Source organism: Otolemur garnettii, unplaced genomic scaffold, assembly GCF_000181295.1.
Source record: "Otolemur garnettii isolate 467f Iridium unplaced genomic scaffold, OtoGar3 scaffold00066, whole genome shotgun sequence".
Classification (NCBI taxonomy): domain Eukaryota; kingdom Metazoa; phylum Chordata; class Mammalia; order Primates; family Galagidae; genus Otolemur; species Otolemur garnettii.
The window spans coordinates 6,185,328-6,198,603 of NW_003852461.1; the positions used below are offsets into that span (position 1 = coordinate 6,185,328).

Below are 13,276 nucleotides of genomic sequence, written 5' to 3' on the forward strand. Positions count from 1 at the left end.
TGTCCTTAGCGATGCCGTCGCTCTATAGCAAACCCGAGGAAAGGTCTTAGGCCATACCCCTGACTTGGAGTGTGGCTGCACGGCCGTGTGTCAGAAGCCACCAGATAAGCATGACACATCTACTCTGAACCTCACTGCCGGGTGACGTTTAGGAGAGGCAGCGTTTTTATCTTAGAGAGGTGGCACAGCATATGGTTATGTTGCAGCATAACCTGTGGGTCGCGACCCCTTTTTAACAATGAAAATATACTGCGGCGTTAGGAAGGTTGAGAACCACTATGTTAGAGAGAGCAGGCTGCCACAGAGCACTGGTTCCGGGGCCAGACTACCTGCATGGACGTTCCAATTCTGACGTTTATGAGTTGGTGATCTTGGGCCAGTGTCTTCATGTTTCTTGTCCCCACGTCCATGGGATTGTTGTAGGATTAAGGGTCCTGGCGCTGCCTGGCGTTGTGCTCTCACTGTTTCCCAGGATGGTGCTAAAGGGACCATACGTGAGAAGATCTCGGAAGAGAATGAATTTCTCAGATAAAATACTGAAAAGCCAAAGTCTGTGGGGTAGGCAGCTTCGTGGAAATATTCACTCCCTTTCTAGTTCAGGTTTTTTTCCATGTCAAACTCTGAGAAGCAGTGGTCTAGGTCAAAGGGCCGCATACAATCTATCCTGGCCTTTCTTTCTCATAGACCCCAGGAGGTGAGAGCGTGAGAGCAGTTGGACGACTTCATTTCCCCGACGTTGGTCACATTGCCTGAGAGCAGCCTGCCCCTTCGTCAGTAACAGCTGGTGATGACCAGACTGGCAGCTGGCAATTCCTGGGCACGATCATGTTCCTATGCTGAGTAGTTAATACCCATCACTTTGTTTTATCTTCCCACCAATAATCTTTGAGGTCATTTTTATTATTCCCTGTTTGAAAGATGAAAACATAGTTTTGCAGAGTTTTAGTCAGCAGGTCGAGGTCTCATACCGAGTAAGAGAAAGGCTGGGCCACACTTCTGTCCCCACCGCTGCCTGCTGCCCTCCTGCCCTGCCCCCTCCACACGTCCCTCACTGGAAATTGTGTGAAGCCACCTGAGTGTTTTAGATTTGTTACTACATGGGCACCATGAGCTCACCCTGTTAGTTGTGTAGCCAGCTGGATTACAAGCGCCTTCGCTTGGCTGTCTTCTCTGCTGGGAAATGTGTGCCCATGGGCAGGGGTCATATCTTATTTATTTCTCTGGAGTTCCTCATAATATGCTCAATTAATGTTTTCTGAGTACATGAATGAAGGAAATATGTACTGTTTACATTGTCTGGGTTACTCTTCTCTCACCCTGTCACCTGCTCAACTGCTGGGCACCTCGTAAGGTAACCTTGAGCAGTACTTCCCCCCGAGAGCCCTCCTTCATGACTTCTGACAGTCCACGCCTGTCCTTGCCTGCCTCAGAGGAGAGAGGGTGTGAGGAGCCCCTCTCTGCGGCCCATCTTCACCTGCATCCATCTAGCCCTTACAACACTGCATTTTAATTGTTGGCTTATTTGGTGCCCTTTACGCCATGAGCTGAGCCATTGGAGAGATTTGTCTTTGCATCTCTTGCATTTAACATATTGCCTGGCACAGATTAGGTGCTCAGTTAATGGTTGTTGGATTAATGTCACTTAGAGCTAAAAACAAAGAGACAGAACCCACTCTGACCTCCCTCATCTTGTTTCAGTGTTGTTGATTGTGGGGCAGAAGGACAACTACCTTTCTTCCTCTGTGATGTGTGGCTGAATTGAGGCTCTGAAAGTACTAAGTATCAATATTAGAGACAGGACCAGAACCCTACTGAGACGACTCTGAATTCTCCTCTTTCTTATTCCCTGCTGCTCCTAAAATGGTTGGGTTGTACTAGGCTGGTACCTCGTCTGTCTAAGAAGTTTCATGGAAAGCCGCCTATCCTAGAGGTCATACACAGTCCCTGATTTTAAAGGCTCCTTTTGGAGTCACAAAGCTTAGGTCAGTCCAATAAGGTGAGACTATTGCAAATTTTTGTATGATTCACACTGAAATTTAATGAGGACAGAGGAGAAGGTGAGCTGGAGGAATCGTCTAGCCAACGAGTATTTCTTCGGTGACATTCCTTTATTTGGTCTGCAAACATTCACTGAGGCACCTGCTCTGTGCGGTGCTCTTTGTAAGGACCCAGGCACCTATGGGAGAGGAGTACAAGTGCTCTGCCCCTAGAGGTGAAACAGTTTAATTGCAGGGGAGAAAAAAACAGCACACATAAAGCCAACGTCATTTTGTTCTCCATTGGTGCTATCTGTGTGGGTAATGGTTGTGGGAGAAGGGGCAGAAGAGAGAGTATCCCCTGTGGGGTTGAGCGGTAATGTTAACCTCTCACATTTGTAGAATCACTGTAGTTGGCAATGCACTTTCATTTCCATTTGATTGCCAGGTAAATAGGGAAGGGGGTGGTTATCACCACTTGACCGTTGAAAAACTAGGGGCCCGAGAGTTGAGTGCCTTTTCCAAAGTCACCCAGGTAGTATGTGATAAGCCTGAACTCAACGGGTCAAATCTGTGTTTTCTCTCCTCCTCCAGCACCATGTACCTTTCCACTTTTGCCTTTAGGAGTATCCAACCTTTTAAGTTCTCTGGGCCACACGTTAAATACACAAACACTTACGAAAGCTGATTAGTTAAAAAAATGATCTGTGCATAATTTTTGTGATATCCACTACCACAGATAAGCAAAAGGTCCTCACATAATCCGCATGCTGGCCGCGGGCCGCAGGTTGGTCACTGTTAGTCTAAGAGCCCAACTGATGTCTTCGGGTTTGCTGTTCCCTTCTCTTACCTATTGTCCTACTTGCAGCTGGAGTCGATTTGTTCTGCTTTAATGCCACCCTGATCGTGTCACTTCTTGCTTAGAACCTTTCAGTAGGATCACCTACTTACTGCAGGCATGCCCCAGAGATACTGAGGGTTCGGTTCCAGGCCACTGGGAATATTGCAGTAAATCAAGTCATGTGAATTGTTTTGGTGGTAGAGCATTATTTCTAAGAAACAATCTACGTACCTTAGTTTAAAAAATACTTTATTGCTAAAAAGCAAAAAAATGCCAATGAGCCAGTGAGCACGTGCTGTTTGAAAACGGAACGCATAGACGTGCTCACCTCGGATTGCCACAACCTGAAATTTGTAAAAAATGCAGGACCTGGGGCGGCGCCTGTGGCTCAAAGGAGCAGGGTGCTGGCCCCATATGCTGGAGGTGGCGGGTTCAAACCCTGGGCCTGGCCAAAAACTGCAAAAAAAAAAAAAAAATGCAGTACCGCTGTGCAAGGGAAGCACAGCGACATGGGGTGTTGCCTGTATGGGGGTAGAACTCAGAATCCTTGATGTGGCCGTCAGGGCCCTACGTGGTCTGGTCCCAACTTGCCCTCCTGGGTCATCTCAGGATGCTCCTCCCGAGTCCCTCCCTGCATTCCAGCCACACCTTCCTGCAGTCACACCCTCAGACGTGCACTGCTCCCTCTGGCCTCAGAGCTTTTACACAGATTTCTTTGCCCGCACACTCCTCCTGCCTTCCGCCAGCACAGGTAACTCCTGTTCTTCCTCAGATCCACAGTATCTGATATGGTAGTGGCTAGCCACCCGTGACTACTTAAATTAATTAAAATTAAAATCAGATGTAATTAAATATTCCCTTCTTTTGCACTACGCATAGTTCAAGAGCCCAGTAGCCACGTGTGCCCCGTGGCTGCTGTGCTGGACGCCGCACATGTGGAATGCCGCCTTTATTGCACAAAGTTCCATTTGGTAATGCTGCTCTAAAGGTGAGTTCAAAAGTCAGTTCTTCAAGGATGAGGCCTCAGCTTGCCTGATGCTACCTCCAACTAAGTCTTATTTCACTTACTAAATTTCTTCACAGTACTTTGTATAGATTTCTTTCATGGAACACCCTCTGGTTTGTGAATCATTAATTTTTTTCATTAACAGCTAGTAAAATAATTATATAAATCAATAACAAAATAACATAAATAAAATGAAATAAATACATACATAATAGAGTCACTCATCTTCCCTCCCAGATTTTACGAAGGGCGGTTGCTGTTTTGCTCACCCAGAGCCTCGTGTACATTAGACTCAGAAAGTGTACAAAGAATGGATGATCAAAGGAAACCAGGACCTCCTGATCCCTACCCGGTCTAGAGAGCTTGAGGAAGGATTTTGGGTAGAAAGTGGCACCTGAGTACTCTTAAGAGAGGACAGTCAGAAATAGGGGAATAGACAGGACACAAGTGCTGGAGAGGGAGGGTTGAGGATCCAACCCTGGCTGAACAGGTGGTTTTTCATGGGAAGAAGGGGAAGGAGGTTGGAATTGACCATAGAGCAGTGGTTCTCAACCTTCCTAATGCCTCCTAATGCCGCGACACTTTAATACAGTTCCTCAGGTTGTGGTGACCCCCAACCATAAAATTATTTTCGTTGCTACTTCATAACTGTAATTTTGCCTTTGTTATGAATCGTAATGTAAATATCTGATATGCAGGATGTATTTTCATTGTTACAAAGGGGTTGCGACCCACAGGTTGAGAACCACTGCCATAGAGGCAGCTGTGGAATTCTGGCCCTGAAGCTAATAGGAACTTTCTAGAATCATCAGGAGTTTTCATTGGACCAATCTGGCAACAAATTCAGAATGGTTTGGAGAGAACAGAAACTAAACACCAGCATGTGGGTTAGGAGGCAGTTTCGTTGTTCTGATGAGTTTTAGAAGCTGGTATTTTTTTGAACAATAAACTCGGGGGGCCTGGAACCACGTCTGTCTTGCTCAGTGCCTGGCCATGTAGGTGCTTAATAATATGTAGGTAGAGGCTGTTGGAGGTGCAGTTCTTAGCAGAATATTGGGGTCTGGGACGTAAACGTGAATGTTTGGCCTCTATTTCCTCATCTTATCCTCAAGGGACACCACTATACCTGTGCCAGGTGCTACATGGGTAAATTTTCAGGACTGGATTCATTTATTTTATATTTTTGAGATAGAGTCTCACTATGTCACCCTGGGTAGGGTACCCTGGTATCATAGCTCACAGCAACCTCAAACTCTTGAGCTTAAGTGATTCTCTTGCCTTAGCCTCCCAAGTAGCTGGGACTACAGGCGCCCGCCACAAGGACTGGGTTTATTTATTGCCCTAATCCCTAGAGCAGGTTTTGCGAAATTGACTGCCTTCAGGGCTGTCCAGGCAATGCACTCCCCACACAGGCTGAATGAGGCTCCTTGCTGGCCTCTGTGTCTACTGTTCTCTTGCCTGGGACAGTCTTCCCCCAGATTTCCAGAGGGCCCACTCCCGTGTCCTTCACGTATTTCCTCCAGTCGCACCTTCTTAACAACCACGTCCCCCTTCTCTGGCATTCCTGATCTCCCTGACTAATCATTCTCCAGGACACTCTACCCGTACTATGTAATTTATTTGATTTATTAGCTATTGTCTATCCCTACTAAAATGTAATCTCCCAAAGATGAAGAGTTTTTTTTTCTCCTAATGTTTGATTCTCCATTGCTTCCCAAATACCTAGAAGAGTACATAGGCTGACCCTAAAAGGGTGTAGATTATGTTTGCTAAGAACTGAGTGAGTGAGTGAATGAGTGGATGAATTGGGGAGGGGGGAGAGAGGGCAGGAGCCTGAGGGAGCTGAGATTCATAACTCCACACCCCCCAAAGCTGACAAAGGCATTCAAATCAAGATTTAGAGGAGTATAGTACTAGCCACACAGAACGCCACTGTGAGCTGGATTCTGTCTGGGAGACCACAGGCTTTGACCTTTGCTCTAAATCAGTGGTCCTCAACCTTCCTTATGCCACAATGTGTTTCATTGTTAAAAAGGGGTCACGACCACAGGTTGAGAACCACTGCTCTCAGTAGAGCTAAAGATAGAACTAGGTATACACCTGACGCTCCAGCTCTCAGCTTGGAGGGTGTCTGGGGAACACTATCTCCCCACCCAGTGAGGCAGAGACTGCTGATTCAAAGCACGTACAGGATTGAACCAGTTCTCACCATGAGAATGAAGCCATACACAACCCTTTCCCCAAATATTTGTCTGTTGCCCCACAGCTACGAGTTGACAGTTGGTAGATATGGACCAGGTTACGAAATGAGGTTGCAGGAATCTCCTTCTCTTGAAATTCTTTAGAAAATCAATGTGCTTTTTCTCTAGCCAGGGAAATTCTCTTGAGGCCAGGCTGTTGGGATTGAGTTTACTAGGCTGTTTTCTTCTTCCATTAATGAGCATATAAAAAAGAATCCTCGGGTCAGCAGGTCAAGCCTCAGGGCCTCTGGTAGGGTCCTGACATTCATCTTTCTGGGATGGATTAGGTGATGGGGAGGATGGTGAGATGGGGGTGGCGCTCAGCTGTGGCTACGCATGATTAGGAGGCCTTTCCCTGTAGGGCTAGGAAAATAGTAGTGGCTCCCTAGCCAAATCAGGCTTAAATGTGTGTCATAATTATTCTTCCAGGGTGAGAGGTCTCTATCTTAGAGATTGAGACACTGCGTCTTTGTGACTGAAGGCCAACATTAGAGTACAGACCTCTTCAGAATAGATTGAAGGAAATAGTTTCCTTTCTCCTATTGGAATTACTCACCCCACAATTTTTTGTTATTGTTGTTGTTGAAACAGAGTCTCACTCTTTTACCCTGGGTAGAGCGCTGTGCCATCATAGCTCACAGCAACCTCAAACTCCTGGGCTTAAGCGATTCTCTTGCCTCAGCCTCCTGAGTATCTGGGACTATAGGTATCTGGCTAATTTTTCTATTTTTAGTATAGACAGAGGTCTTGCTCTTACTCAGGATGGTCTCGAATTCCTGAGTTCAAGTCATCTTCCCGCCTTGGCCTCCCAGAGCACTGGGATTACAGGTGTGAGCCACTGTGCCTGGATACCCAGTGATTCTTATAAAGATTTAAGTCTATCCAATTGTTTTTAATTGCTATTCCTTTTGCCTGTCACTTTTTATATATGCTTTGATGACACAGAGACCATGCCATACTTTGTACATAGGCATAGTTAGTATGGCATTGAGTGGGTTTTCTATGCTTTATGCTTCCTGTAAAGGTTTATTGGTTCCAAAGCACTTGCAAATCTATAGCATCCTTGGATCCTCACCTAGGAGGCGTCTCTCACTCTCAGGAAACTGAGGCTTCGAGAGGTGATGAGGTAGGATTACCTGACCGGGAAGTGGTGGAGTTGGGACCGGACGGTGGTTCTTTGGACCCTGGTTCTTATGTTTGTTTCTACTCCTAAGCTGCCTTGCGCTAGGAAGATTTTTTGAGTTACCTACATGTTTTTACCCAGTCCGGGGCTTGTGTGAGGTAGGCTTGTCCAAGTCAGGCGTGCACTCTCTGGGCACGGAGGCCAGTCTGGCCACGTATCAAGTAGAAGTTAGGCATGGCTGATGATTGATTGATTGACATCGCACCTGTTCACGGAAGCGTTGAAGCAGCTCATTTACTCTAAAGAAAGATGGCATTTATTGTGCACTGAATGCCAGATGTTGAGCTAATTGCATCTTACTTTGCTAGATTCACATAATTTCACTGAGAAATGCCGGTAGGAGTGATAGCCGTGTGCTACCCAGGGTGCTGGCTCTCTAACTTCACAGTTATATAACTGATAAATGGCCGAGTGAGATTTCAGACTCAGGCAGTCTGCTCCCCAAACCATTGCTCTTAGTTCCTACCCTGTGATCTCCAAGCCGAGTTGGAAGGACATTCCAGGCAGAGGCACCTATAAGTGTGTGGAAGCAGGAACTGGTCAGGCAGGAGAGGAGCTGCAATGGCTGGATTGTGTAAGCTGCCCTCGGTCACATAGCCAGCGTGACAGAGCTAGGGTTTCATTTCAGGTCACCGTGACTCATTGCCACGAGGCTATGCTGCCTGTCAGGGAATGGGCTTGGGCCTTCTGCTCTTGCATGTCCAGAGCAGTAAAGCCATACGGGACGCTTACCTGGGACTGGGAGTCACAGGTGTTCCCAGCACACCTTCTTCCCTACAGCACGTCTCCTCTCCACAGGGTGAGGACAACCTGAGATTCTCTAACGACAGAGGCAGGTGGTATGGTGAAACGAAGGAACACAGGCTCCGAGTTCTGACCCCGCCATCTGCCGGCTGTGTGACATGGGCCAGTTCCTTAGCCTCCCTGTGCCTGTCCCTCACCCTTCTCTTCACTTGTTTTATATTAAATGTTTCTTTTGGAGGCTTTATAAGGATTAAATAAGATGATCTATGGAAAGCACATGGCACATAGGAGATGCTCAGATGCTCAATATGTGTGATATTTACTGTTAATATTCTTAACAAATGTTTTTCTTTGTTATAAATCTCTAATAATTACGTGTAACTCTTGTTTAAGCAACATGTTAAAAAGTAAGAAATGGAATTCTAAGTTACAGTCTTTTTCCCAAGTAGGAAAAAAGAAGGGTTATAAATTTTAAGGTGAATTTCACTAAATGGGGATGGACGTTTTTGGGTTGACTTCTATGGGATATTAAAAGTTATTGTCATATTTTAAGTTAATGGAATCCATATGGTCACTCACTCTTTTTCAAAAAAGGAAACCATAGAAATAAAAATATCAAGTATAATTAATCAGTAAATGTTATTACTCTACAGCTTTAAACATCACACAAACAAATGAAAAATCTAACTCCTCCACCTACAGTTCCTCCCTCAGAGGAAACATATTCTTTTTTTAAAAAATTTATTAATATCTCATGGATGTCTATTTTATAGCTTTTTAAAAAATGTTTAACAGCATAAGGCATCATTAATATACCATAAAATTTAGCCACTGTAAATGTGTGATCTTAGTAGATTTATACGTTTGTGCAGTCATGACCATACTCCAATGTAGAATATTTTTATTGCTCTAAAAGTTTGCAATAATCCTCTAGATTATTAAAGATAATAATCTGTTTGCATAATCTCTAACCTTAGTCATAGTTAATGGTTTATCTGTCTTCCGTCTTTAGAGTTGCTCTGTGAAGGGACTTTTGTGGGAATGAAATCATACAAGGTTTGTTTTTTGTGTCTGTGTCTTTTCACTTAGCCCTGTGTTTCCAAGGGTCGACTGTGTTGTTACACATACCAGTGGTTCCTGCCTCTTTCTTCCTGCGTAGTATTCCATTGTATGGACATACCACACTTTGTCTAACCTTTTGTTAGACTATGATGGATATTAGGTTTGTTTCCAGCTTGGGGATATTACAAATAGGTCTGCTGTGAATATTCACATAAAGTCTTCATGTTTACATATGTTTTTATTTTTCTTGGGTAGACACCTAGGAGTGTAATTGCTGGGTTGTGTGGTAAGTTAGGTTTAAAAACCTGCTCAAGTTTTTCTTCAGTTACATTGTCTACTTTTTCCACAGTTCTCCAACACTTGGTGTCATCAGTTGTCAAATATTACTGCTCTAGAAAGAGTGCGGTGGTATCTCATTGTGATTTCAATTTGCATTTCCTTAATAACTGACGACGTGGAGTTTGTCATTTATATGTCATCTTTGGCACAGTGTCTTCTTAGGTCATTGCCCTTTTTCTAATTGTGTGGGGTTTTTTTGTAAGCGTTCTTTATAAGAGTTCTTCTTATATTCTATATGTAAGTATATGATCAGATGTATGATTTGCAAATATTTTCTTCCAGTCTATAGCTTATATTTTCATTTTATAATTATTTCTTTTGAAGAGGAGAATTTTAAAATTTTGATGAAGTCAAATCTGTCAGTTGTTTTAAGAAATCTTTGTCTAACCCAAAGTCATAAAGATTTCCTTCTCTTTTTTTCTATAGATTTTATAGTTTTAATTTTTACATTTAGGAATATGATACAATTTGAGTTAATTTCTGTACAGGGAGTGTGAGTTAAGAGTTAAAGTTCTTTTTTTTTTTTTAATGTAGTCATTTAGTTCTAGAAGGACAAATAGTCTCTCTTTTCCCCATTGAATTGTCTTGGCACTTTTATCAAAAACCAATTGGCCGTAGATGTTTTGATTTGTTCCTTATATTCTATTCTGTTCTATTGATTTATACATTTATCCTTATGCCAACACTACATTGACTTGGTAATGCTAGTTGTATAGCAAATTGTTAAATCAGGTGACATGAGCCTTCCAAGTTTGTTCATCTTTTTTCAAAAGTGTTTAGGCTCTTCTGTGACCTTCGCATTTCTGTATACATGTTAGGAATAGCTTGTGGGTGTCCACCCAAAAAATAAGTAAATAAAATCTACTAGGATTTTAAGAGAAATTGTGTAGATCTATAGATTAATTTGAAGAGATTGCCATCTTAACAATGACGTATTTCCATTTTATGAGTATGGTATATTTCTACCATTTGTAGCAATATTTGGTAGTTTTCAGGGTAAAGGTTCTAAATTTACTTTGAGAAATTCATTCCTGAGCGTATTAGTCAGAGTTCTCCAGAGGGATGGAATCAGCAGGAGACGCGTATGATGGGGGGAGATTGGCTCATGCCATTAGAGGTGAAGACCCATGCCAGGCTGTCCGCAGGCTGGAGAGTGAGGGAAGCCTGCAACACGGTTCCCAGGGAGGCAGGAGCTTTGCGGAGTCCGGGTCTGAAAGCCTCAAAGTTAGGGAAGCTGAGAGCACAGCCCCTAGTCTGAGACCAAAGGGCTGAGAGCCCCCGCGGGCTACTGGTGCAAGCCCCAAGTACAAAGGCCAAAGAATCCAGACTCTGATGTTCAGGAACAGCAGGAAAAGGCGTCCTGCCCCGGAAGGGAGAGAGTGGAGAAGCTAAACAAGCTGATACCCCCTTCTTCTGTCTGCCTTGTTCTCACGGCCCAGCAGCTGACCAGATGGCACCTGCCCACCCTGAGGGTGGGTCTTCCTCTCCCAGGGGACTGACACACATGTCAGTCTCTAGAAACACTGTCACAGGCAGAACCAGAAACGATGCTTTACCAGCCACGCAGCCGTCCCTCAATCCAGTGAAGTTGACACCTCATACTGGCTAAACAGAAAAGAAAGCGAAAGGATCTACAAAAGAAGAGATGCTAGAACTAATAAGAAAGTCCATTAGATCATATAGGATGCAAGATTAACATAGAAAAATTAACTGTATTTCTACGTACTAGCAACTACATAGCAAAAACGAAATTAAGAAAATCATTCTGTTCACAGCGGCATCAAAAGTAGCACTTTTGGGGCCCCATCGTGGTGCCACATGGGTGACTGAGACAGGAACACGCTTGCTTTCTGATGGTTCAGTGTACAAAACTTTGTTTCGTGTGCAAAATTATTAAAAATATTCTAGAACATTATCATCAGGCTATGTATGTAGAGTGTATATGAAACATAAATGAATCTCCTATTTAGACTTAGTTTCAATCTTCAAGATATCTCATTGTGTATATGCAAATATTCCAAAACCCAAAATTTCTGAAATCTAAAACATTTCTGGTCCTAAGCATTTTGGATAAGAGATAGCAACTTATACTATTAATCTTTTACATTTTTGCCATATGAAAAGCAAAAATTTTGGTATATTTTTATTTGCACTTACCTAATTGTAGTTGAGAATATTATCGTATGCTCTTCAACCATTTCTTTTTATTTTATAAGGTGACTTTTTGGGTCCTTTGCTTAATTTTCAATTGGTGATTATTTTCTTATTAATTTTTAAGATCGTTTGGTATTTTAGTGATAATAACTTTTATCTGTTTAATGTTATAATCTTTTTTCTTTTTTGTGATTTATTCTAGTTGTAATTTGTCCTTCAACATTTCAAACCCTGGTGTTCTGATTTATGCTTTTGTTTGTTTTAAAACAGAAAGTTGTACAAGGGATCGATTTAAACCAAATCCGAGGACTTGGGTTTGATGCCACGTGTTCTCTGGTTATCCTGGATAAGCAGTTTCGCCCTCTACCAGTGAACCATGAAGGTAGGACCCTTCCTCTTCCTTTTCCTGGTGATGGGGGATCAGCCGGGGCAGACTTGGTTGATAGATCAGAGAATCCAGGTGAAACTTGGGTCAGGCATTTCTTGCCTCTGACAGTGAGGTTCAGAGGTAGAGGGAAGGGAACAGAAATCATGTCCCAGAAGTGAAAACGCTGGACAGTAACTGGCATGAGCATGGTGGTGTTGGAACTGGGTGAGGGGAGACGTGACTTCACAAAGCACAGGAGCCACAGCAGAGAGCCTGATGAAGGGAGACACAGGGTCATTAGCTCGGAGTGAGTAGCCAGGAAGCAGACAGGTGGTTTGGATGTTTCTGGGATGGCAGAGCCTTCAGCCACTGTGTGTGTGAAGTGCCTAGTCCATGTTCATTTGAATGGGTGAGACAAGTCCTTTTAAAGGACGTGGAACAAGGTAGATAGGATCATGTACATGGGTCATTATGAAAGTTTTGAGATACACAAAAATTGAGAAATGTAAAATCCGTGAGGACAGAAACAAATGAAGCCCTCACAGCAACACCTGTAAGCTGAGTGAGATGAAATGTGCATGGGTGAGTCAAAACAGAAACATGTCAACTGTGTTTCTAGGAAGGGAAATAATGGACCATCACACAGCCTGTTTTAGAACTTTCATCGTGACCTGTGTATCCCATAGAAGTAGAAGCAGATTGCTTCTCTCTTTTCAGTGGTCAGACCAAAAATTGTTCACATTTGATCATGTTGTTCTAATAGACATTGTGACTACAGAAATGTAAAGTGCCACTTGGGCCTGTCCTCAAGATAGTTCAGGGCAGGTGAGGTCATGTCTCTCTGGGGGACTTTAGCCAGAAATGCTAGCAGCGGGCTTGTGTTCATTCTGCAGTCGCCAGGTAGGTGATTCAAGTGAGTAAATTGAGTTAGGTTTGAGAACAACAGCACATGTGCAAAGATAAATTTCAATCAGTGTTTAACCTTGTAATGGGTGGAAGACATTAGGGAGTGACGGAGCCTGCAGTGCACTGGAGATTACAGCCCTATCTAAAGGGGGGGGTGTCTCTAGGCCACCATTGTCATCCAGCTGTTGCCAAGATAGCAACCATTGCAAACATGTTTGGTGCTAGAGTCTGTTTAAGAACCTTAGTTCTGGACCCTGCTGCAGCAGCACCTTTCTCAACTGTTGGCTGTGACGTGGTAGAGAGCACACCTGGACACAACAGAGCTGGAGCCAGGCAGGGACTGGTTCACAGGTCTGCTGTTGCCGAGTGTGACACCTCGGGTGAGTCCCTTAGGTCTGCATGTCACTGTTTCCTCCTCTGAAAGAACTGGAGTCCTGAAGCAATAGCTTTGCTGTGAG

General features: G+C 43.8%; 1 protein-coding gene across 5 annotated transcripts in view; it reads left to right on the forward strand.

The window, feature by feature from the left end:
- FGGY (FGGY carbohydrate kinase domain containing) overlaps positions 1-13,276 on the forward strand; it is a 417,013-nt gene that overhangs the window by 21,218 nt on the left and 382,519 nt on the right. For all 5 annotated transcript variants that reach the window (XM_023515082.1, XM_012807209.2, XM_023515085.1 and 2 more), the window contains exon 3: positions 11,816-11,927. In XM_023515082.1, the coding sequence (XP_023370850.1) occupies positions 11,816-11,927 (112 nt within the window). The remainder of the gene's footprint in view (positions 1-11,815; positions 11,928-13,276) is intronic.